The sequence below is a fragment of the Rhinolophus sinicus genome, chromosome 3 (assembly GCF_057876585.1).
Source record: "Rhinolophus sinicus isolate RSI-liver-muscle chromosome 3, RSI-T2T, whole genome shotgun sequence".
NCBI lineage: Eukaryota > Metazoa > Chordata > Mammalia > Chiroptera > Rhinolophidae > Rhinolophus > Rhinolophus sinicus.
Window position 1 is genome coordinate 194,757,614 of NC_142503.1, and position 25,574 is coordinate 194,783,187.

Below are 25,574 nucleotides of genomic sequence, written 5' to 3' on the forward strand. Positions count from 1 at the left end.
AATGTTTGCAGTAAAAACAACTGCTTTCATAATATGTACGACCCCAATTTATATCAAATTTTACTCATGAGTTCTTAAGTAAAAAATATTTAACTTACTTTAAAATCAGAATTAAATTTTAAAATCTTACACATCATTTCAAACCTCTATGACATAAAAATTTTTTTTAATTGAGTCTATTAGGAAAACAAATAAGGCAATTTTTTACACAAACTTTATACAAAGTTTGCAAACCTGATCCATTGACACGTGCTTTCCATGATAATCAAGTCGGATAGGAACTTCTGATATGAATCTAAATTCTCTGAAATAAAGACAGGAGGGGAGTTATTATATTCAAAATTACTAATAGTTGAAATTAAATATAAATTAGTTTGTTCAAACAGAGAATAAAACCCAAACCACAAAGTAGACAAAAAAGAATGCCTTTTCTTAAGGTAATATAACAACTAAACTGATGTTAATCATCTTATAAATTGTATTTATTTTATTATATTTAAATTTGTTCACAAAAACTTTTTCGTAGTTTACTAAGTAATGTTTATCTTAGAAAAATTTATTCTGGCAGATATTCTCAATTCATACAGAGAACAAATTAATAAAAGCAACCTTCAAGATTAAACCAAATAATACCATCATTATCAACAAGTAAAAAGACAAGAGGTAAGACACTCATTTTAGCTCCATGATGAAGCAAAAGAGTTAGAAAATAATGGACATGAATCTCAGTTTTATCAGTTATATGGGATGCAACCACGGGCAAGTCACTTAAACTCTCTGACCCTAAATGTCTCTGCCAATACATTTTTTGAATGCCACCTACATTGGTGAATTTTAGTGAGCATTCTTGAGAACAATACTTGTAAGTAGGATATCGACACACAAGTATTGGGAATTGAGAATTAAATTATAATTATACACTGATGACACATCAAACAAAAGGAGGAGCTGGCTTCCAAACGCTGGACTGTAAACTGGAATCGGAAACTCATTTTTTCTACAGAATTAATACTGGTGATTATATACTAAGCCAGCCCACAAAGACCATTTAACCTGCAGTAAAATGGAAATGATGGATTCACATCAATCACACAAAAAGCTTGAGATCCAAGATCCTCCCCCATCTTCTGAATACTCATCTCCATTTGGTTGTCTGGGCAACAGCCCCTTGACACCTGCCTCTCGCTTTCTCACTCTCTTTTTCTCCAAAGCACATTAGGACGAATCATATGTATTAATTATTAAATAAGGATTTCTGTCTACTTTGCTCACTGTGGCATACATATAGTAGAAAATGTGGCATACATATAGTAAGTGTTCAATAAATACTTGTGGAATAAATAAACGTTGAATAAATGTTTGGGGGGGGGCGCATCACTTGTAAAATGCACTGAATTGGAGATGAAGACCTGTGTTCTAGTCCTGGCTCAGCCACTGTGTGGTCCTGAGCCAGTCAGCTCACCTCTCGGCATTAATTTCCTCATCTGTAAAGTGAGGAATTTGGACTCTATCACTGGTTACTAGCCCAGAGTCCTGGACCCACTAAGAGCTTTTGAAAGTAGAAATAGAAGTCTATACACTATTTTAAATAGTCTAATGAAAAAAATAAACACCTAGGTAAGTAAGTAAGGCTACACAAACTAAAAAGTGTCAAATTTCTTTGTTTCAGGCCAGAATTTTAACAATTCAATTTCCTTTATACTGGTTATCCAGTGGTTACAAAAACCAAATTGGTAGTTTACATGTGATTAATATAAAATGAGAATACAAATTGTTACTTAGGATATACAATTTTTTTAGTAGAAACATTTTTTAAAACATCAAATAATAAAAGAGGTTCTACTCTGTGGTGCAAATGTTTAGAACCACTGATATTTAAAACAAGAAAATACTTTAAAATAGTTATACTGCCCACTTTGAGCCAAACTCTAACCTCAGAGCTCAGAGGGAAAGGCAGAATTTGGGGACCACTGGTGTCAATGGGAGAGGAGCACGGAAAGCCAGGGAAAGTGGCTAATTGTCCCTCACAACACAGGTGGCTTTGAGCCTCAGCCTTTCCCTTCCAATAGAGCCAACGCTCCACACCTACCCCAGGGGTGGAGAAAGAAACAAGACAGGAAGAATGAATGAGTGTGAAATGAGGGATAAGTTTGTGTAACCAGCTGGCCGCATGGCTGGGCAGCAGCACAGGCGCCGGGGTTCCGGACAGTGCAACTTACCCGGGGAGGGCAGAGTCAGGAAAGACACACAGTGACGGAAGAGGGCAGACAGAAAGCTAAACAGAAAATTCCCATAAGGAATAAGAAGGAATGCTGAAGTTGAGATGAATAACAGAAACGAGGGAAAGGACAGCCGTGTGAGGAGGTACAAAGAAGCCATACCAGTGACGGGAAAGAGAGGAACCGGAGGAGGAAAAAGGCGGGAGCTGAGGAAAAGGGAACCCCTGTTATAGAATCAACAGAGATACATCCTCAACAAGGGTTACCCTGTGTAAATGAGAGGGGTGAGTTAGGTGGGACCGCATACAAACAAACATACCAGTTGATAATACGGCAGTGCAAAGAAAAGCTGACGTGACCTCATGACTACCTGCACACAAACGCATTAAAGGACAAGCTTCAAAACTAAAATAATGTCCTCTGTTATCCAAATTAAATGATTTACCTGAAAAACACAGGCTGGTCACTAAATGATGCTTCTTCGGCCGAGAAGGCCTTCTGCGCCTCCCCATTAACCACTTCCACTGAGTTGGCACTGTCATTTTGGAAAGGATGCTTTGGCGCAGGGAAAGAAAGAACGACGTTTGGCTCCTTTGAGGTACTTAAATGCCTTGGCAAACTGCAGGTGACATCAGCTCCAGGAGACTTTTTAACTGAACATGTAATGTGGACATTTGAAAAATTAGGTAGTCTTCCTTAGAGCAACCATTTAAATCAATCTAGATTTAATTTGTGTTGCTACATTTTATTTAATAAACACAATTACTACTACAGAGAAAATTGACTTTCACCTTTTAAATTACTACTTTTACATAAACTACATTTGCATAACTTAATAAAAAGAACACATTTATATAAATGAGAATAAAGATTGCAAGTACATTCTCCAAAAGGCCTCATAAAAATCAATCCAGATACCTGTTATAGGCTTTTTCAAACTACATATATTTAGTACCTTCTGGATCTGGAGCCATCAGAAGCTCTACTTCTGTAGAAAGACTTGTGAAGAAGTCCTTCAGGAAGAACAAGGCATCCTAAAATTAAGAGGTATAATTATAAGTAACATGGGGAAAGGTACATCTATTGCTAAAACTATGAAACAAAGTATGTTAAAGTCTCATATTTTACTTATTATTCATATACAGCTAGAATTTATTCAGTCCTTACATTGTGTCAAGCATTGTTCTCTCTCTCTCTCTCTTTCTCTCTCTCTCTCTCTCTCTCTCTCTCTCTCTCTCTCTCTCTCACACACACGCACCCTTTGCTAATTCTCACAACTCTGAGAAAATTAATTTATAGATGTGAAAATGAAGACACAGAGAAGTTAAAAATCATAGTTATTTCTAAATCAAAGTACGTTTTCGTTTCCTTAGAAACACAGCCTCCTCATTCAGCACCGCTCTCGCTCAGCGCTGCCGCGGTAACGTTATTAACAATAGTAACGGCAGCCAGCACGTCCTCCATACTTGCATGTGCCTTAAAAGTTCTTAATGTCTTATTTCTGCCTTTACCACTAGGTTATATTGCCTTGATACATTTTCTTCATTGGACATGACATTCAAAACAAAAATTAAAATAAAATCACCCATGCACTGTGGTCTCTTCTGAATTTATAGTTATAAACAAAACTGGATGGCTCTGTCTTGATGTTGTATATGCAAACCCTATTTGCCTGTTATCAGCAGCTTCGTTTTGCCTACCTTACTCAAACCAACAAATCCATTTTGGAGAAGAAAATTCAATGCCTGAGCCTGTTCTTTCTTATTCTTCCCTTCTATTTAAAAAAATTCTAAGTTAACATAAAACATTAATGTTGTACTAAAATGCAATGCGAAGGTGAACCACAGAACCACGATATTTGGTAGGTAGCACACCGGAAGTTTGCCTGGCAATTCCTAAGGATCTGATCGACTATTGATCGCATTTGTCAGAAGTATAAATGACAGAAGTTCGAAAGGTATTTTTCTAGGTAAGTGGCACATGGGAGACTGGGGGATGGGACTGAAGAACAAGCAGGTCGTTTAACGGCTTTGGGAATATTCTTGCAGGAGGTAGTGGGTTCATGAATTGTTTGTTACATCATTATGCTTTACACATATATTTCATGTACTTTATAAACTATTTACGTCATGCACATTTATTATATATTACTATATATATCTCCCAAGTAGTACATATTAATAAAATGCTAACAAAGTTAACAGTATATAAAATGTTATTCTTTGGCCACTAGATGGTGATATTTTACTGCTATAAATGTTTTGACTCCATGGCTGCCTTCAGAGAAAGGCAGAGAAAATTCAGGTATAAATGTGCTCTGAAAAAAAAGACTAAAGAGACAGTGGTTTTTACCCATTTTACTACAAATGCACAAAGCAACAAAGGGATACTAATAATTATCTTTCCAAAATGCTCTCAGAATTTTTTATTTTGATGTTTATGCTAAACTTTACAACTCAGTAAGACAATTTAATTTTAAAACTAGCAGCACACAGACATTTCACACAAAAAAGGTACACAAATGGTGAATAAGCACAAGAAAAGATGCTCAGCATCATTAGTCATCGGGAAAGCCAAGTTAAAACCACAATGAACACTAAGTAAAATAACTAAAATTAAAAAGACAACACCACTGCAGCGCTCATGCGTTACTGGTGGCAACGTCCAACGGCAGGACCACCAGGGAAAACTGTTTGGCAGCTGCTTATGATGGTTAAACACACATCTATCCTAAGACCCAGAAATTCTTTGTATAATACCCAAGGAATATGAAAACATATGTCCATTAACGACCTGTACACAAGTTTCATAACAGCTTTAGTCGTAAGAGCCAAAAACAAAACAACAACCTCAATGTGCATCACAAAGTAAATAGATAAATAAGTGGTATGCCCATGCAGTGACCTACTACTCAGCAATGAAATGCACAGACTGCAGATACACGCTGCCACACAGACGAATCTCAGACATCACGTGAGGAGAGGAAGCCAGATTCAGCTCCACTGATACAAACTGTGGAACGGGAAAGGCCAGTGGGTGGTGATGGAAATGAAATGAATGGTTCCTTTGAATGGAGACTGACTACAAAGGGACACGAGGGGACTTTGCAGGAAATGTTCCATATTTCAATTGCTGTAGTAGTTACTCAAGTGTATGTATTTGTCAAGCTCAAACTGTACACCTAAAACGTGTGCCTTTTATTATATGCAAATTATACCTCAATACTATCAATTTTTTAAAACTTTATAAAATGTGGTTTTTTATGCTAAACTTTGACCATGAAATAGTTATTTCTAGTTCTAAGGTCCTATGCTAAAGGATGTTAACAGTACTAAAAGAATTGCTTTTGATATCATACCCTGAAATTAAGCAGTGACGCTGAAAAACCACAAGTGTGCCAACTGGTCCTGCTACACAGCCATCATTTCCAGCCTCAGCTGAGCACTTCCTTATCTGACATGCATGGCCTTACATCCCATCTTACAACCCGAATTAGGCCCTCAATGCCTTCACAAAACAATGAATGTGGCTAACTCCACTGCATTCTGTAGGCCCCGCTGGAGTGTCACCGCCTCCAGAAAGCCTTTCCTGATCCCCACTCACTCTTCCAAAGTCCCAGCCTGGCTTGGGAGCCCTCTTCTGCTGGCGCATATCATCCTCTGCCAATCTTGATCACCTGCACTCACCACAGGTGCTAAGTCACATTTGATGTTGGTCCCTCCACTACATCCAGACCTTTGAGGATGGCACATTTATTCACCTTTGTATCCCCGGCATCCTAGTAACCTGGGACGAGGTTCACATTCAGCAACCAATTGGAAATTCACTGACCTATCTTCTCTGCACAGATTCCAGGCAGCACAATACTAAAATGAACACTAGACCAGGAGAGTCAGGATATCTGGCCCCTTCCTCTTTCGGATCTCAAACTGCCTACCTCTATTACCTGCATCACCTACTTATGCCCCTAGAGGGAGCTCATTCCCTCTGCCTAGTTTCCTGCCTACCCTACCAACACGCTGAGCTTTGGAGGCAACTGTACTGAACTTCAACAGCAGTGCAGCTTTTTAAAAACATGAGAATACAGTTTGGGGAATATAATCAATAACGTTGTAAAGGTTTTGTAAGGTGTCAGATGGGCACATGTCTTATTAGGGAGACCACTTCATGGACAGTGTAGATGCCTGACCACTGCACTGTATACCTGAAGCTGAAGCATAATAATATTGTATGTCAACTATAATTTAATATATATATGGTCACGGGATATGGAGTACAGCATAGGGAATAGAGTCAATGGAATTGTGATAGATTTATATGATGTCAGAGGAGCAACAGATTGGGGGAGAAGGGCTATCACTTTGTGAGGGGTGAAATGTCTTAATTATTACATTGTTTTGTACATCTGAAACTAATTGGAAAAAAAATAACACGAGAAAACAATGTGTTGCTTTCATAGTCACTGTCTATGATCCAGTTAAGATAAAGTCAGAGGTTTGCTTGGTAAGAAAAATATTAGTCAAAGCATTATCATTCATCAACTGATTTGTTTTCAAAAAAGGATGAAAAACACAAATATTTGCTTTTGTACTCAGATGACCGTTTGCTTTCTCAAAATATGATGTTTCAATCTTAGAAGATGCAAACTAGAAAGGATTTTTTTGATTAGTAATATGCTTCATTAAGGCTTGCATATTTGTTGCATGGCTTTGTTTTCCTAGGTTTCATATCTTGGGGAATTATTTCCCATTCCTCCTCAGTTTAGTCATAACATTTATTTCCCTGACTGTTTTCTCTAAGATTAATATTTCCCCATTTTAAAACCATAATGCTTTATAGTTCTAAATGAGAAATTAAGCTCAATATTAAAGAAAAATCTATTAAGGAAAATTGGACTTGCTAAGTCTGGTAAAATCATACCACAAAGATGTATCTTGCTCAAATTCTTCCTCACATGTGATTTCCACAGATCAAATTTCTCATAAATCCTTCATCATGTTCCTACTAGGCCAATGTATGGATAAATTAAATTAAAATATGGGTATCAAAAGATAGTCTTCTCATAATGAGAAAACATAAATCTAAAGTACTCATGGGTAAGTCTAACCCAGCTCAGAAGCTACAAATATTAATTAAAGTTGTGCTAAATTTCTGTGCTTCATACTACACTTTCTCTGAGATATGCCTATATTTTGTTTACAGTATAAATATTATTTAAGTTTATTCCTGAAGTATCTGTTAATTACTTAAATGAGCCAACATTATTTAGTCAATATTATCTAAGTGAACAAATAATGCCACTCCACACATATTCTGCTTCCAAATCTGAACTCACACCAATGTAAGGCATAACAGGAGGGTTTTGTTATTCCAAAAGCAGATTATTTAAAAAACTCCATTTATTTTCTTCAGTTGGTGTAAGCATTTTTGATCTTTAACACTGTGTGCCAGGCACCAAGCTAAATGTTTTATATACACTAATCTCATTGAACACTCATTTTTCTAAAAACAATGATGCTACATGTATTACTATTTCTTCCATTTACCAATGAAGAAACTGAGGCTTGGAGAAGCTAAGTAACTTACTCAAAGCCACATAACTGTATAGTAAAAGGAGAACTGAGTCAGGTCTGGCTCCAAGCCTGTCTCTTCACTACACTGCACTGCAACAAGGCATCGTATTTCATACACCTTGAAAAAAGTTTGTAGAAGAGGCACCAACTATGTTTTAAACAACTCTCTGGGTCAAAGAAAAACCCAGAATGATTTGATGGGATGCTTGTTAGAATATGAGAAAGTAGATTTCTCTCTGTCTTTCCAAAAACCTCTGTTGGTTGTGACCTGTTCAGATGCCGCTTCACTAATTTGTGATTTTACCCAGGGCAGAAGGAATTCTCTCCCAGGGGCTGCGTCTAAGACACGCCCCTTCATAACTTTGAATCAAACATATCAGGGATTCCTTTGACACTCTGAAAATATCTACATAGCCGCATTAGGGGTATGTACATAAGAATTGGAGAGAATGAGAAGCAGGTTCAAGTGCTATGTCACAGAGACCATGAGTAGGAGACTGGAGATAACATCTAAGAGCAGTTACTCACCAACAGTTCAGGTTCCAAACGCCTACTGAATTGGCTGTGTTCTTACCAGTGGGAGACTGCTTCAATTATGCAACTTTCATCAAAGTTCATTAATAATAAACATGTAATTCGACTGAATCAAGTTTCTCATTCTGAATGTGGGACATGTATTGCATCAGAACCCCATGAGTTATGCTTGCAGAACGAACCTGGTCAATATTGAGGCGAAGTGGCATGAGTGACACTCGTAAGCAGCACTCCTGGGGCGACCTGCCAGACTCCGGGCGCACGTGTAATGCTTTAACTGTCAGCTACAAAATAAGAAAGAGAAAAACCTTTTTTTCCCCCAATGATATTATGACCTTGTTTGCATTTTAAAAAAGGAAAAACAAAAAGGAAAGAAAATAAAAAGTCCCGTTTCTATTCCCTTATAGAACAAAAAATGGCATTGTGTATCCTCTTTCCTTAAAAGCCTTAATCAGACTTTCTTGGGTCCCAAACTCCCTCAAAAATCTGATGAAAGATACGGGTTCTCTTTAGAGGAAAAACCATATGTAATGTTGTATGTGCAGTCTCAGACGAGTCTGCTGGCCCCTGAAGCTAACCCACAGACCTACGTTCTAAAAACAGCTTCTGACATTTTCTTCTGAAAGTCCTGAGCTAATCATTTCTATGCTACTAAAATTTAAAAAGCACTAGAAATCTGAACACTTCCAACAATACTAAATATTTTGTGGAATCACTATGGACTTCTGGTTTTCTTCAAGTATCCTTATATTGGCAATTACAGTTAATGGACCCTAGAAGTGACATGCAAAATAATTTTTAAAACATAAAAATTTAAGCAGCATATTTTAAATGGATTTTCATATTAAATTTAGAAAAAATACCCAGTAATTTTCCCCAATCTAAATCTTCTGCAGTTCAACATTAATAAAAACACTTTTCGAAAACTCATATAGCAAAAACTATAAAGTTTTAAATCTTACCATGTTGGAATGAGCTTTTCGAGGCATTTCTTTACTGCAATACAGGTACAAAAACTTATTCATTTGTGATGTTGCCAGACGATCTCGAATTTCAAGGTCTTGCACGATGAACACCTGCCGGGAGACTGGGTGCTCTAAGAGGCTGGAGTCGCATTCTGGCTTGCACGGGGGGTAGACCTCATGCTGAAACTTCACCTTCACAGACAAGGAGAAGAAACACAAAGCAATCTTCACATTTTATTTAAACTAGATTTTCTCTTTCCAGTGCAAAATACCACTCATCGTTTTCTTTGAATTCTCAGCTTTCAATTCCGCTTTCAGAGAACAACGTAACATCCATTTGTTCGCTTATTTATTGATCCATGTGTACCCTACCACACAAGGGTAAGTTTGACTGACATTTCTTATTTGACCTTGGTAAAATACCTATCTTTTTCAAGCAAAACCCTCAACAGGAATAAGACGTGAAATTATCATCTTACGTATCTATGAAATTGCTTGAAAATGAATCAGTGGCAGCAGGGTTCAAGTTCCAAAGGGGCAAGGATACAATTACATATATGGAACTGGCATCACTATAACATTACCACATCGAGCACCCTAAAATATGACACTTAGCACAATCATAGAGAAGCTGACAGAATTAAATGCACGTGACGTCAGCAGTGGCCTGGCCCTGCTGTTCCCTAGACGCCCACAAAGGGCCTGACAGACGTGCTGTCCAGTAGCAGGCCTTCCCTGCAGATACTCCAGGGCGGTGGCTCCCCAGTGTGGTCCTGGGAAAAGTGGGTCAGAATCACCCGAGAACTCACTAAAAATGCAAATGCATGGGCCCTACTAAAGCAGAAACCTCCTAAAGCAGAAACTTTGGGGCCCAGCAACCGGTGTTTTAAGAGGCCCTCAAGGGGACTCTGATGTTTGCTCACGGGTGGGGTGCTAATGAAGTCCACCACTGCTCCCACTTCCGGGGACTTTTCCTTTCAAAACGCCATCTTACCTTGCTTAATTGTATTTCCATTAAAAAGTCATGGTTTCTTCCTTTTCCCCCACATACCGTATTACGTCCATGTCTTGTGGGTGTGTGAGACGGTGAACTGTGGGGACTGCTATAAATAAATTTAAAAAAAAAACAAACACCTTTTGTTAAAGGCATGTTCGAAGGAAGGTAATGAATGACATCAGGAAAAAACAACAACATGAAAAGAGAAAATAAGATTACAGAACTGTCAGAACATTGCCACAAATTGTATGACTGTGAATTCAAACCACACCTTTTATACTTTGGGGACACTGAGAACACGACTTTTATTATTGCCATTATGGTGATCGTCTGCTCGCGAAACAGAAACACCTGACTACAATGTTGGTGTTCGTATGACAAGACAGACTCGGAAATGAGACCGCCTTACCAGTCCCTTATTACTTCAGAAACCCCTGAGAGAGTACAAGTCCTAGAAATCCCCATGAATATAGAAAAGAATTATAGTGAACTCGGAAGTTTTAAAACATCATTTTTAAATAGAAAAGTCACTCCACCGCTGTGCCCAAGGTTACCTCTTCATGAAGCCTTGTCTGTTCCTCCCCACCCACTGAGAAGTTTGCCCCACGGTGCCTAGTCCCGCTATCTAGTTCTCCTCCGATAATGCAGCTGTGGAACAAGAACTCCGGGGGAATGGGCTCTCCGCTTGGTACCCAGCCGGACGCTGGAGGTTCAGAGGCACGCATGGCCCCTGCCTCCTGATACACACACTTTACTTCACTGCCTTCATTTGCTCACATAACTGTCTCTCCCTCTGGAACCGAGGGCAGGGTCTGAGTCATATGGATTTCAGTGAATGTGCCTCTAACGTAAGTTCTGGCACCTGGGAGGTACACAATAAATTATGCTGAACGGAAATGACTTAAGTCACCACATTTTAGTGAAAATACAAACACTGCAAATAAGTTTACAAAATGCAAAACTTTAACACTAACATTGAATGAGTGACATTTAAATTACATGGTTTTTAATACTACTTTATTAATAATTCTTAAAATGATAAATGCTATGCATTTTTCTATGAAAAGAGCACATTGGTCTGCCAAATAAACTTCTATAGAAATTAACTTACATGTAACTTTTAGCTGGAGAAGTGGGAGGGGCTGTTCCAAAATCCTTTCCTCCATAAAGATGCCAAACTAGAGAGACTTCTTTAACAACATACCGGACTATAGGCATGGGAAAGTGCAGTGGGGCTCTGCTCGTATCTGTCTTCTTAACGGGCAGACTAAAATAATTCTCTCTTATCACAATTGTGTCGTCGACCATTATTTTTACAACCGGTTCTTCTTCCTTCTCCTAAAATAAACAGGTAACACATACTGTCTCATCTCAGTAGAAACCATGGATTATGCTGCGTATCTCACAGGGATTTCTTCATTCTACATTCTTTTTAGTAATTCCAGTATATAAAATGGGATACGTACTGACATAATCATCACATAAAATATTCTGCATTATTAACCACAAAATGGACTCTCTTTCTGTTCTCTGTTAATCACTCCTTTAGGATTTTTTACAGTCTTCAATTTGGCTTTTACTATTTGATTGACAATAAAAAAGACACAGATTTAGCGTGTGTGTATGTGTGAGTGTGCATGTGTAAGTATATTTGTGTGTGTGTGTGTGTCTGCGTATAATTCTTTAATTCAAAGTCAATACTGCATTCCAAATCTGACATATTTCAATATGCTGATCAAATTACCATGTCCCTAATAATGAGCTTATCCTGAATTTGATTGCTTTTATTTTTTTAATTTCCCAGAACTTAGTCAAATAAATACACTCACCTACTAAGGTACCACTGGGCAGTTTAATACATATATACACCAAATAGTGATTCATTTTGAATGGGGTTCAATTCTAACACCAATGCTTACCCATTTTGGTTAGTGAACTGTGGATTCATTAAATCCACACCATGCTTTTTAAGTGTGAACATGACTCTAAAATGGAAATTATATATGTCCACTAAGCCTTCACACAAACCTTTCCCAATTCTTGGACTAGCAACTCGGCAGCACTTCTTTCTGCCACCTAATTTCACCCTAAAGAGTTATCTTACTACACACAACATCTGTAGTTGAATAATCCATGTGGGAAATTTTGCAAATATAGAGAGCATTGTTTCCTGAGTCTTTGAGAGATGTGCCACAGAAATAGTAAAGTATAACAAACATTTACAAAGCATCAGTAGTAAATTACAAAACAAAGTCATTCTGAACTACAAAGAGTTAAAAAAATCTAAAGAATCTTTATCATGTACCATTTGGTCAATTCAATTAGTGACACTCTCGTAAGGCCTCACTTATGTTATCAGTTTCTTACCTGAATGGTTGCTCTTGGTGCAAAAAGAATGCAAAAGTCGTCATTTTCAGTGGGCACACCTGTCATTGTGTCACTAATCAAGTGGTGGGTGAATGAGGCGTAAGTGGGGCCGGGCTCCTGGGACACATTCCCGCTCTCATCTGGAAACAGGAAGAGGTCTGAACAACACGGCTCCTGAGGGTGAGATTTTTCATCCACAACACCTGGGTACAAAGATGATGGCATTCAGTTCTGGCACATTCAGAAGCATCAACAGGAACAATTAGTAAGCATTTTAACCGTATGTCAGATACACATTACGTTGAGTGCTTTCACCTGCAATATCTCATTTTTCCCCTTAAAATTACCGTCTGACTACTGAAAAAAGACTAACAATCAGTTTGAAGTTCTCTAAGAAAAGAGTAAATGATGGCCTCAAAGTTATAGACAGTCTCCTCTGACCTATTTGGCATTAGAGAAGCTCAGGAATTCAGCGGTAGCTGGTTAGTGTTGACTAGAGTTTGGTTTTAGCCAGAATTTCATATTGACAATTCTATCCTGTGGGTGGAGCTCTGGAAGAAACTTCTTAGACAATATTGCAAGCGGAGGGGAAACTGGGTACACCCAGCAGTGCCTCATCTAAAACTATAGAAAATGTCTGCTTACAGAGTTGCCCAACATGGCTCCAAGTGACTCCAAGCCACAAAACGAGTATTTCTTGGGGTGCTGGGTACCCACATGGGAAACTGTTCTCACAATATGAAATTCATACAAGAGTGCATGTGCGCCAAAATCTCTATGTGAACATACATTTTTATACACTTATATTACATATTGTAATAGATTCACTAAGTCGTTCTCCATCCAGTCGTTCAAACTAAACATTGTGATATAGACTGAGAACAATAAGATAAATCAAGTGACATTTTAGCCTAGATTTTAAATTCTTCTATGGCAGCACCTTGAACTTATAAATCCTTACAAACGCCCAGTGCCTAGCACAGAATCCTGTATGTTGAAATTGCTCAGTAAATACTCATTAAATATTCTTTCCCACATAAGTAGGTTAGCTGCTAATATTTATTACAAATAAAGTGGTACATAGGAGGCTAAAGGTTCCCATTTGCTTCTTTAGTTCTAATTTAGTCTAAATTAGAATGAGAGCAATATTTAATGCTAAACTTTTAATACAACACAAAATAATTTTTAAAAATTAGGACAATACAATATATAGAAATGGCTAAATTCAACCAATTAGAAAACAAATATTTTTCAGATAGGTGCTTCAATATATTTAGATGCTTCCACTTGGCTTTCAAAGCTCCCTAACCGTCTGGTTCCTCCCTGCTTATCCAACTTTATTGTCTAATTCTTTTCAATAAAACGGGGAACTTTTGTTCTAGTAATAGCCTGAGCTGCTAGATCAGTAAGGCACAGGCAAGCCTTCGTCCGAGCCTCCGCTGACGTTAATGACCTGGCCAAGATCATCCTCTCTCCCCTCTAGGCACCTAAATCCTATCCCCTTGTTAAAAGCCAACTCATCTCACTTTCACTCAAGTCTACTGAACCGATGCCAATCCTTCCCGAACAGTACTTAGAGTATATAACACATTCTGAAGTGTTTTCTTACATCATTTCTGAATCGTTCTAAGGAGTAGCACCAGTCTGGCTTACTGCCAGTTTGCCTTACTAAACTATAGCTACCAGAAAACATAAGCTTTGTCTTCCACTCAATCTCCATCCCCCACAACACCCAGGCCAGTCTTATTTACTACTAGACACTCGATGAACACAATCTGATTGACTAATAAACATCCACCAAAACTCAGACTTGTCTTTTCTTCAATAAATTACTCACTGAAGAATTTGTAAGAATACAAATAATGTAAGCCTCGCCTACAACATCAAGCTTCCAGAGAAAAGCCCCGGTCTGTCTTACCATTAGACTGTGGCTTTACAGACGAGGTGGCTTGGTGCACGTCAATCTCCTCCATTGCATCACTCATCAGATCTTGTAAAATCTGTTGATCTGCTTCAGGAAGTACTGGACCTCGTGAGGATGATCGACCACCAGACTCTACCTACAGTCAAAATACCTAATTAAAAATAACTGAAAGGGCTCTAAAAAGCAAACTATGTAACATTATTTTGTCCTGGAAATAGACATTTTACAAAACACCAGAAAGAGGGACATATTCATTTTTCTACATTCTGCCCAGCAGCTGCTGAATTTTCATTTTCAGTTTTTAGTTTATCATCACCCCAACAACTACTGGCAAATAGAAAATAAATGTGTCATCGCCTCAAAACCAGCACGGAGAACGGGAAGCTCGAAGAGGCAACACATTAGAAGAGAGGCCAGGTGACAACAACTGCAGTCAAGCTGAGGGACAGGGCATCTCGCTCTGTAGTCTGATCTGTTCCCATCTGCTGGCTGCAACTCCTTCCACACCTTTGAGACAGTCCCTGCAAGTCAGTGCCTCATTCGGGAGATGAGCAGATACCACAGGACAGTCGGGGACATGCACGAGAGGGGACATCTCCCAATGGGGGCTCACAGGGGTCAACTGCAGCACTGACACTTAGCCATTTTGGTTAGTGGATTCATTAAATCCACATCAGGCTTTTAAAATGTGAGCATGACTATAAAATGGAAACATCCAATTTGAACAGGATAATTTAAAATAACTTTTTATAAACTGGAGAATGTTTCCAAAAAGAGAATCAACAGCAGAGAGGGCGTGTCACAAATCACCTTATTATCATCAGTGAGAATACGGCAGCAGTAAGGAATCGAAAGGAGAAGTGTAACACAAATGCAGTATGGGATCGTCCTGAACAGAAAGCAATGCAAGGCCAGTCAGACCCTCACTAGAGGCTCCATAACCTAAGAGAATTCTGTTCTCAGAAGAGGCTACGAAGAAGAATGAAAACACACTGAAAAATTAAAAAGTGCTGAACAAAGTGGACATTGTTCAATCTGGACATAAGTGAGTGCAGAGGTGTGACACTTGCGGGCATATGGAAGCACTGAACCAGGAATCAAAAAAATCTGGCTTTTGTTGCTGTTTCTATTACTAATTGGGACAAATTGCCTAAATTCTCTGGGTTTTAGCTTATTCATCTGTAAAACAGAGATAGTAATCTCTCTAACCTCTGCATCAAACTGGATTAAAGGAAACCACATATGGCAAAGTATACTGAAAACTGGATAGTATGATAGATAACAAATACGTAGGATAATATTCTATGAATCAGTCTTCTGGTAATAATACTAACACCTGCCATCTACCTTCTCATAGCATTTTTACATACAGAGTTCTTACATGACATACGTTTTCTTTTTTCCGTGAGGACAGATGAAAATAACTTAAGTCTGGAAAAAAGTATTATGTTGGTTGAGAAGATTAATGTTCTGAAACAAAGAATATCAAACAGCAGAAAGATTTTCCAAAAAGGCCCATGGACTTACCTTTCCAGACCCCATCACTCTCAAAGTAAAGAACAGACAGAAGATTTTTCAGCTTCTTTTCTACCTATGCCTGTCCTGCGACCTCACTGCTGTGAACATGTCACTCGTGTGCATGAAATGGGGCCGGGGGTGAGTTAGTTCTAAGGAGCGACGCTGCCGTTGTACCTGTGTCTTTTTTTGAGGGGCTCCAGGCTTCACGTCCGCCTGGTGAGCTGCATGTAAGTCCCCGTAGCTTGCAATGTACTGAATGAGATTCATTAATGCAGCACACGAGTCTGAGCAGGTTCTGATATGGACAATGTCACTGGAACAGTGTAGTTCAAAGCGCGAGTCGGCCTGGACAGGACACAGGGAAGAAAAGATGAAATGTTTTCCAAACAAGGAACAAAAATTTCTTTTTCTGGCATAGGTTTACATAGAATAAAATATAACATGACAATGTGTCTTGTCATAGGAAATATGTATTTATCATAACTCAATCTTAATTTTAAAATATTTTATCTATTTTTGACCAAAATTAGGTAAATGGAAAAATAATTTTACAGTAAAGTCAATACTTTCTTAGTCTCTCCTATAAAAAATAAGACAAATAAAAATTTCCATTTATTTTAATAACTTACTTGCTCTCCATCAGAATCAGGCTTCACTGCAGTTATGGTTAATTCCAAAAGCCCCATATCCATCACACGAACGTAATCTAAAATTATAAAAATAAATAAAATGTCTGAGTACAGCTTCCAAAAAATGCTTATCCAACCAACACCTAATAAAGCTAGCATCTCTTTACAATTCATGGCAAGTAGTGTTACAAATATTTACAATCAACGGAAATACAGTTTCATCCATAAAAATCCTACAATTCACTTTATTTTAGGTAGAAACGAAATTTGTCTTATAGTAAATGGAGTACATGTGATTTAATGTACTTAGCAACATGAAAACTTTAAACTGATATTTAATAAAATCCTTAGTTCACTGGCATTATTCTGGAGTTAAAATGCTTTAAAATATTCACACACAAAAATCTGTTATTAAAATATTCATGTACACAAATGCTCTTTTAGCATTCGTCTAGTGCAGATTTTGGTTTTTAACTCTTACCTCTATTCAGATTTACAGTGACAGTATTACACTTGTCAGACAGGTGTAAAGCAGCTTCATCCAAGATTATTCTGAGAAAAAAACGATAAAATCAACACCTAAAAAACTAACCTCGAATATATGCCACATGATATCTTATTTGAGTCATGTGCAGCTTCTAACTTACAAATGCCATGTGACATTTCTTTAAAATTCACTGTTTATAAGTGCTAGACATATTTAAATGGTGTAAAACATGAGATTAAATCATCTGCTCAAATTAATTCTAAATTTTCAGCAGTTTTCTTTTTAATAGATGCCCAAATTCACAAAGTTTAAATTATGAAAATAAAGTATATCGGGTATTATGGGAAGTTTACGTACATATTTTAAAAAGTAAACTAAAAATCTGAAGAATTCATCTCCTCCCTAAACATGAAACACAGTAATGAATAGAAGAGATGGGACAAATCATCTGAGAAAGAAAAATTGAAAATTGGGATAAAGAGACATGACTATTAGTAAAAGAATGTTGATTTTAACAAAAGATTGAGACTTTAATAAAAGGGTTTAGGGAAGTAGCAGTATGTTTTGAACAGCTGCATTTCCTTACAGTGAAGTTCACACAGGTACCTGAGAGTAGAAGATGATTTATCCAAGGCAACGCTACTTGAGACGCTGAATGTTTCCACAGTAAGAAGAGATCGGATTGGCAAATAAAGAGGCCTAATACCAAAAAGAAACAACAGAACATCAGTCTGCTGCAACAACAGAAACACCCTTTAAAGAGCATTTGGAACTTTAACTCTACTGAATTTAATGTATTTTTTTTCCAAAACTTAGTATATACTTTAAATGATAAAATTTTATTTTGTTCCATTGTTGACTAACCTATAATCAAGTGCACAGCTCCAGAGATGAACATGAAAAGTTGTAAATGAAGTTGGAGGATTATATCCCAGAACAGGTTCATCAGCAATATTCAAGAAGTATAAAATCTATAATCACAAAAATATAAAATGCCCTGCTTTAGAAGAAAAAAAAAGTTTTGATAGATCATTAATACCAATGCAAAACAAAGTATCTCACAGAAAAAGCAACCATTTATTGGAAAATCATAATGCTAAAAGAAAAAAATCATCATTTTGAAGGAATTCATTTCAAAAAGTATTTGCAAAACTGGACTTTGAAATAAAAAGTCCCATCCAACAACTGCAACGCTACAGAAACCTTAGAAAAATCATATCTTAGGAAACTAACCAAGTAGGTATAATATACTTTCACATTATTTTGCTTGGAGCAATTCTTGAAAAAAATACATTTTCCTAAAGACTGCTTAAAACTGTCCATCTGGTTTTCTATATAATCCATTGTTGGGAGAAGTTTTTTTATCCTTAGTTTGTATCTAGTTCAGTCTGAAAACCAGTCCTTCTCACCAACGTGTGTTCTCACATGTTTCTAATCTAAGCAAACAAGGTTAGGCTAAATCTCTCCCTTACAGCCCGTTCAGTGTTCATACTCTCCCACTGTACAGATGAGAGAGAGAAAGAGAGAGACAGAGGCAGAGACAGATATAGACAGATACAAGTACAGATAGAAAATCTTCTCACGTTTCTATAGATAGGTAGACAGATAGGCAAACAGAATATCTCATGTTTCCTAAATGCTTTTATGAAAAAAGCCTTCTGAAAATATTCAAGTTTAAAATAATTTATTATCTTCCCAGCACAAAGAAAAGGTTCCTCTTTCTAAGGAACATGAACAAGACCCAATGGACGTGTTTTCATTCTCACATAAACCCAAAGTTTCCTGTGAAACAACCAACTGTATTTCGTTAACATATACAATTATCAGACTGGAAATTAATTACAGAAATCCTTATACGTGTCTCAAACCATGTTATTGGCCTACAGAATAATTATGAAATTATGGCACTTAAAAAGAATATATGGTTATAAGTGCAAGTCCAACACATGATTTGTTGTTCCTCTGTGCCAGGTACCAGAACACAAAGTCCCTTTTCATGATATAAAGGATAACTCTGTCTCTGAAATGTTTAGGGACCAAAGTTGAAGGTTTCCAAACTAAAAATCAATCACAGTCTGGAGTGGTGAAAATCTTCTGTTTCCTAACCTAAGAGGGGGCTGCTCATACACGAGTGTTTACTTCATGATAACTCACTGAGCTGAACTTATAAATAGTACATACGTCACATGTCAATATAAAGTACAAAACTCGACGGACACATCCATACCAGCGCTCTCACCTGCTCATGCCAGCTCAGCCCAGAAGGGAGAATTCTGTGCTGGAGAGTGGCTCCTTTCAGGCCTACAGCAATGAGAAATTCCTACAGAGCAACAACATAAGGAATTACATTCGTTACCTATTCAGTCCTCCAATTCAAAACTTGACTTCTTTTAAAGAAAATAAATGTGTCTTTTATGCAATCATTTTAGCTAATAATCAAATCAACAGCAAGTATTTAATGACATAAAAGTATAAAACACAGACCTTTGTATTGGACTCTGATTTATCGGATACTATTTTAACTGCAACCGAGAGCATATTCAAAGCGTCTCCTCCAACACCATCAGAAGATGCTCTATTGAGGCCATCTTCTTCAGAGGAATAAATAGTGGGTTCCAACCAATGTGGGTGGCTTGAACTGGGCAGTCGTACTTCCGTAGGAAGAATCACTCCATCCACTATGCCTACATTCCCAGTGAGGTGAAAAGATAACAAAATCATTACCTGAAATTAGTTCACGGACTTCTGTAACTGAAAACAAAAAACCACGTACTTCACTGAATATGACATAATTCTGGAGGTGAAACGACCAAGAACCAACTCACTAACAACACCTCTCTACTAATGTTGGCATGACTGGCAGTACCCAACTTAACAAATAATTAAGATTTAAAATGCTAGGAAAATTAAATTTAATAAGAAAAATCTGATAAGCGTTAAAAATGCGCAAGGATCTCAGGCCTATTTATAAGGTAACACAGGAAATGAGCTCAAGAATGGTAAATTCTGTGTCTGTTACCAACAGGAAATACTATTTAAGAGAGAAGTTGGAATGTAAAGTTCCACCAACTGATCAGTATACCCATAAAATGGAGTATTATTTGGCAATAAAAAAGAAGGAAATACTGACACACTTGGATGAATCTTGAAAGCATAATGTCAGTTGCAAAAGACCAATTATTATATGATTCGATTTATATGAAAAATGAGGAATATACCATAGTGACCGAAAGTAGATTAGTGGTTGCTTAGGGCTGGGGGGGATGGGAGGGCTTTTGGGGGTGGTGAAAATATTCTGAAGTTGACTGTGATGATGGTTACACAACTCTGTGAAATATTAAAAACTACTGAAATGTATACTTTAAATGGGTAAATTGTACAGTATGTGAATTACATCTCAGTAAAGTTATTGTAAAAAAAGAACATACAGTCAACTCCCAATTTACAGTAAGTATTATTTGCCAGTGGAATCAGAACCCACAGAAAATAATTTCTAATATCAGAATTCTGTTCTCAATAGATCTGCTTTATTAAACAAAATTTAAACATGTCTAAGCAGAAGTGAACAAAACCCACATTTAACATTTGTCCTACCTTTGTGATATAGACTGAAGCTGCTAGAATGAAGGCAGATGTAGTGCTTGTCATCAAAACCTTCATATTTTGTCACGCAAAATAACGAACCACTATTGAACTCTAACCAAAATTCACCATGCTTGTTTTCCAGCAGATCTCCATTATCTTGCTAATAAAGATCAGAAAACACAGAGTCATTACTTAAATGCAGAAAAGTAAGAATGACCCAGGGAGGCTCCTTCTTGATTCAGTTGAGGAGAATCTCACACTGCAGCTAAGAGTTCTGACTCCTGACCCATCCAACACGGTGGTGTTAAAAACTGAGTAGTTAAATGCTCTGTGGGGCCTCTTCTGCCAAAGGAATCCCTGTACTTCATCCTTCTACTCTATAATGGACAAATTACTAGTTAACCACTTAAAGAGCACAACCAGCAGGTTTTCCAAAATAAGGTATATACAATGTTTGTCTTTTGATCTGCAACGAAAGCGAAATTTCCAAGTTGCTGTCATCGTGGCGTGCCTCAGAAAAGTAAAACAACCTCAAACCACCTCGATGACTGGATGTGTATAGCATGGTAGATCTAAAGCAAACTATACTTGAAAAAACACTTCACATTTGTAAATCCTTACCTTTACGTCTGTAAACACTGCCATTAATCCGTGATTAATACTCAGGAGAACGGAGAGAAAACTCTGTGAGTTCTTGTTCTGAGGGTCTAGTTTTTTTTTCCTACGGGAACGATAGTTGGGATCAACAGTAGAAAAATAGTGCAAACTCTCCTCCTCAGATCCACTTTCCTCATCTATGAGGAAAAAAATGTCACAATTACAGGGGCCTGACAGCTTGTTAAATAAAACAGCAACTTGACCATTATCACGAGAACATTTATTAATTACACAACCTGTTTATTTTTACAAAGAATCTGCATGACAATAAAAATGGCCTTGCCGTTTTTTCATTTTACCACTGACCTTCAGACAATGTATACCTTATCACTATAAAGGGAACATATTTAATTAATAACAATAGTCTCAATATACAGATAGAAGTGGGGAACTATAAAGTACTGAAAGATATTATAGAATATAGTTATAAATGAAAAAACATCAAAGAAATCTTTTTAAATCCATCAATTGAAAAAGCTCCTACTTTATTGATAAACCAGGCATCTACATCAGAACAGATTTAAAATATATTACCATAGTGAACTGTAGATTTAAATGGGCTAAAACTATCTTTGTTGAAGGTATTGATCAGTTGACTGGCTACTGAGAGCCCGATACCATATGAAATGTTTTCAAAAGTCTCTACCGGTGAAGGCGCTGTCGGCTCCCACAGCAGCAAGTCATTAAAGATTCTATAAAAACAAAATTGAAAAATAAGTACACAATTCCTAGTCCAAATGAAGGCAAATTAAAGAATACCCCTTTAGGAAGTCACGTGAATAACAATTTTTCTAAATGGTGAAATAGAAATAAGATTCTACAGAGTAGCTTTTTTTTAATATCAATTATGTCCATATAATGGAAAAATAACTGATATGGCTACAACGCAGGGCAATGAGAAAGGAATGTATACAATTAGATACCAAACTAGACTCCTGCCTAGTTTTACCTGTGTTATATGCATCGAATTACATGCACCTGAATGCACTTTAAAGGAGGGAGTTAATTAAGTATACAAACCCTTGCAGGACAAAAGGAAGACTGTACCCTATACGAGAGCACTCTGTAAACCCTAACAGATCACGCACTGTGTCACTGGGCCCTCTCATAATCCTGCAGGGCAGCCAGGGGAGAATCCTTACTCTCACTTGACACTGAAGAACGGGCCTCAGAAAGGTTCAGTGAACTGCCCAAGGTCACACAGCTAATTAGTGGGAGAACTGGGACCAGAGCCCAGATCATGCCCAGCTCCCAATTCAGTTCTTTTCTGTCACTCACTTTCTCCAGGGATATCTGCTTTTTCTCTCTTCACCAGGAAGCACAGCTTCGTGGCGGAGGTTGCATGAGATGAAGAATGCATAGGGAACAAGGAATAGAGGAAATCCTTCTAACTAGCTCAGTAGCCTACTCCACACTGATGACTAATGGGGTGACAGATGTCAAGCTATGCTAACACCCCATCCTACTCTTTCGAAGAACTGTCTCGCACTACTCAGATGCCCTTCTTCCCCTCCGCTCCCCTCCCCTCATCCCCCATGCTCTAGTTTCATAAAAGCTCAGGCTTTACAACACCCTCTACGAAGCCCTTCGTTAGGTCTGGACCCATGGCATGTCCTTCACACGCACGCAGTTCAGTCACAGCACCTGTAACACGTACTGTATTGTTTCCCCTTCCTAGACCGTAGCCCCTAGGGGGCAGTGACCTTTGTCTTCATCATCTTTGTATGCGCCTGGCACAGTGGCTGTCGCACAGCAGGCACTGAAGGTTTGATGATGGAAGGACCAGGGGATGACTCATGTGGAAGGGCTGCCAAAAGCACAGACTCATCGCAAAGCCTAGTGCGAATACCAAGCAAGGTGCCAAGCGATACGCCACCCTGGCCCCTTCCTGTGAGAAGCCACTTGTCTAGGAATTTCCTGGGCCAGTCCCTGAGCTTCTGAAGCCCTAGAAAGTACAAACCAGGACCGAGAGCTGTGACTCTCAGTAGACTGGAATCCTCACCCAAAAGGACTCTTGTGGAAGCATCACTAGGTAAAGGATACCAGGGACAGAGGGCAGAAATAGGTCACATCTCAGATACACGCAACTGTGCCCCAAAACTATGTGGTACTCAATTGGTTCACTGCTTCCTAGACATAGTTACTGAAACAAAAGAGTTTCAATCCAGATCTCAGTCTAAACTCTGATAGAAATACATAAATAAATAACGAAGGTATAAAATGAATTTTCTCAGGACACGCTCTTCCCTTTACCTTATTCCCTATAAACCACTATCTGCTCCTCATAGGTTAAGGAGAAACCACTGACTTAAAACTTGGACTTCACGGTATGTGACGTGTAATAAAGTTTCATATGACTGGACTGTTTTCCTTATTTATATTTTGGTTCTAAACATAGTCGTGATGCCATAAGACTCTAAAATGTTGAGTGATGATTTTACTATCAAGAAAGAAAACACAAGGTATGTAAGGATATACCACGAAGATTCTGCGACTAGGAGCCTAAAACATAACAGATGCTCCATAAATATTTGCCTTCATAAAACCGGTTAGAATTATTCTTTATATTCTATTTTTAAGGACTTTTGACACAGAAAAATTCTCCTGTCTTTCCTGAGACTGTCTTTCTAAAAAGACAACAGCTAGTTGACCGAGGCACTAAAGGAATAGTATCTTAAATGTATGAAGTAAAGGCAATTGGTTAAAACTCCTGCTCAAAAAGATATTTAAAAAGGATATACCAGGAGTGCCAAAAAAATGTATACACATGACTTGTATTCATCTTTTGGTATTGGTAAATATTGAGTATTACAATTTTAATACAGTTTTTTCCTTTCTTAAAATGTGTATACATTTTTTGGCACCATCTGTATATAAAAGGCCCTTTAGAAAGATTTGGATGGGGTCTGAGAACTAGATGGCAGTAGTGTGTAAAGTGACACCCTCATCTTGATGGCTGAGCTGACTCTGTCGAAGAACGTCCTCGCCTCTGGGAAGCTCTCAGGCGCTCCCAGTTGAGTAAGGTGCCTCACATCAGCAACTTATTCTTAGGTTCAGGGAAAAGGTTCTTTGTGCTGTACTTGCCACTGTTCTGTAAGTCTGCGAATGTTTTAAAGTTTTTAACATAATATTTGACAATTAAAAAAGATACGATGCTACACAAGAGGCAAAGACTTCACACCGTGAGGAACTTAGATATGTGACTTACACGATCCATAGCGTGAGAGAGCACATCAGTGTTTATCTAAGTCTAGGGGCCTGAGAGACCAGGGGGCAGAGTAAGATGGAACAGAAACTCCCTTCAGCAACCCCATGCAGCTAACTCCCCAGGTGAACAGATATTCTCAAGTTGCCTGGTTTACCAGCCAGCTACCCCGCTGCCATCCGGACTGATGTCCCCACGTGCTGGCTGCTGGAGGACTCCTCTCTAGCACACCTGAGCACTTCTGTCCCAGGAGCTGACCTGTATGTTTTGTATATTCACCAAGGGTCCATTGTGTTTGGGCTCAAATCTGCTCATCCCAGCTTTTAGAATCTGTTATTGTAAGTATAGTTTAATTAAATACTGTGCTAACTGATGACTTTTAAGTATACAGACTGAGGAGAAAAAAGTCTTAAAACCTAGAAGGATTTTGCACTCAGGCTGCTTTGAAACTATTTTTTCACTCCACTTTAAAGAAACTGAAACTGAAAAATGCAGGCAAAGCCTTCTGGGTATTCATTATGTGAAAATTCTAAGCAGTGGCTCATCCTGAAAAATAGGCCTTGTCCTATATTTTAAAAAGAAGTGGTAAATGAACATGTATTTATACATTGAATGTTTACGACATGTATCCCTGTTCTGATGTCCCAACTGAACCAACGGCCACCTGGTCAGTCAATGCAGAAAGAGACAGAAATGTGGTAAGCCGTTCTGACCTCTGAGCTGGGCCTTGAACTAGTTGTTTCCTTTTGCTCACTCTTAGCCTTGTGCATTTGAAAGCTCTTAGTAGACATTCTTCAAGTGTAAAATAAGGAGAACAGGCTAGAGATCAGTGGTCTCCAAACTTTAGTGTAAACCCTAACAGTTAAAAAACAACAATAAAGCTCTCTATGGTGAATTTATAAATTATATGCAAC

The 25,574-nt window shown here is 38.0% G+C and overlaps 1 protein-coding gene across 4 annotated transcripts in view; it reads right to left on the reverse strand.

The window, feature by feature from the left end:
• Window positions 1-25,574, reverse strand: part of ATG2B (autophagy related 2B) — a 64,058-nt gene that overhangs the window by 7,202 nt on the left and 31,282 nt on the right. For 3 of the 4 annotated variants that reach the window (XM_019746363.3, XM_019746338.3, XM_019746329.3), the window contains 19 exons: window positions 21,990-22,147; window positions 21,420-21,592; window positions 20,808-20,958; window positions 19,698-19,897; window positions 19,453-19,533; window positions 18,078-18,184; window positions 17,820-17,912; window positions 17,208-17,278; window positions 16,727-16,803; window positions 16,272-16,442; window positions 14,574-14,715; window positions 12,656-12,858; window positions 11,400-11,626; window positions 10,286-10,394; window positions 9,289-9,483; window positions 8,509-8,610; window positions 3,175-3,253; window positions 2,665-2,872; window positions 235-304 (listed from right to left, as the gene is read on the reverse strand). In XM_019746363.3, coding sequence (XP_019601922.3) covers window positions 235-304; window positions 2,665-2,872; window positions 3,175-3,253; window positions 8,509-8,610; window positions 9,289-9,483; window positions 10,286-10,394; window positions 11,400-11,626; window positions 12,656-12,858; window positions 14,574-14,715; window positions 16,272-16,442; window positions 16,727-16,803; window positions 17,208-17,278; window positions 17,820-17,912; window positions 18,078-18,184; window positions 19,453-19,533; window positions 19,698-19,897; window positions 20,808-20,958; window positions 21,420-21,592; window positions 21,990-22,147 — 2,617 coding nt within the window. The remainder of the gene's footprint in view (window positions 1-234; window positions 305-2,664; window positions 2,873-3,174; window positions 3,254-8,508; window positions 8,611-9,288; window positions 9,484-10,285; window positions 10,395-11,399; window positions 11,627-12,655; window positions 12,859-14,573; window positions 14,716-16,271; window positions 16,443-16,726; window positions 16,804-17,207; window positions 17,279-17,819; window positions 17,913-18,077; window positions 18,185-19,452; window positions 19,534-19,697; window positions 19,898-20,807; window positions 20,959-21,419; window positions 21,593-21,989; window positions 22,148-25,574) is intronic. The other variant, XM_019746347.3, reaches the window with a different exon arrangement.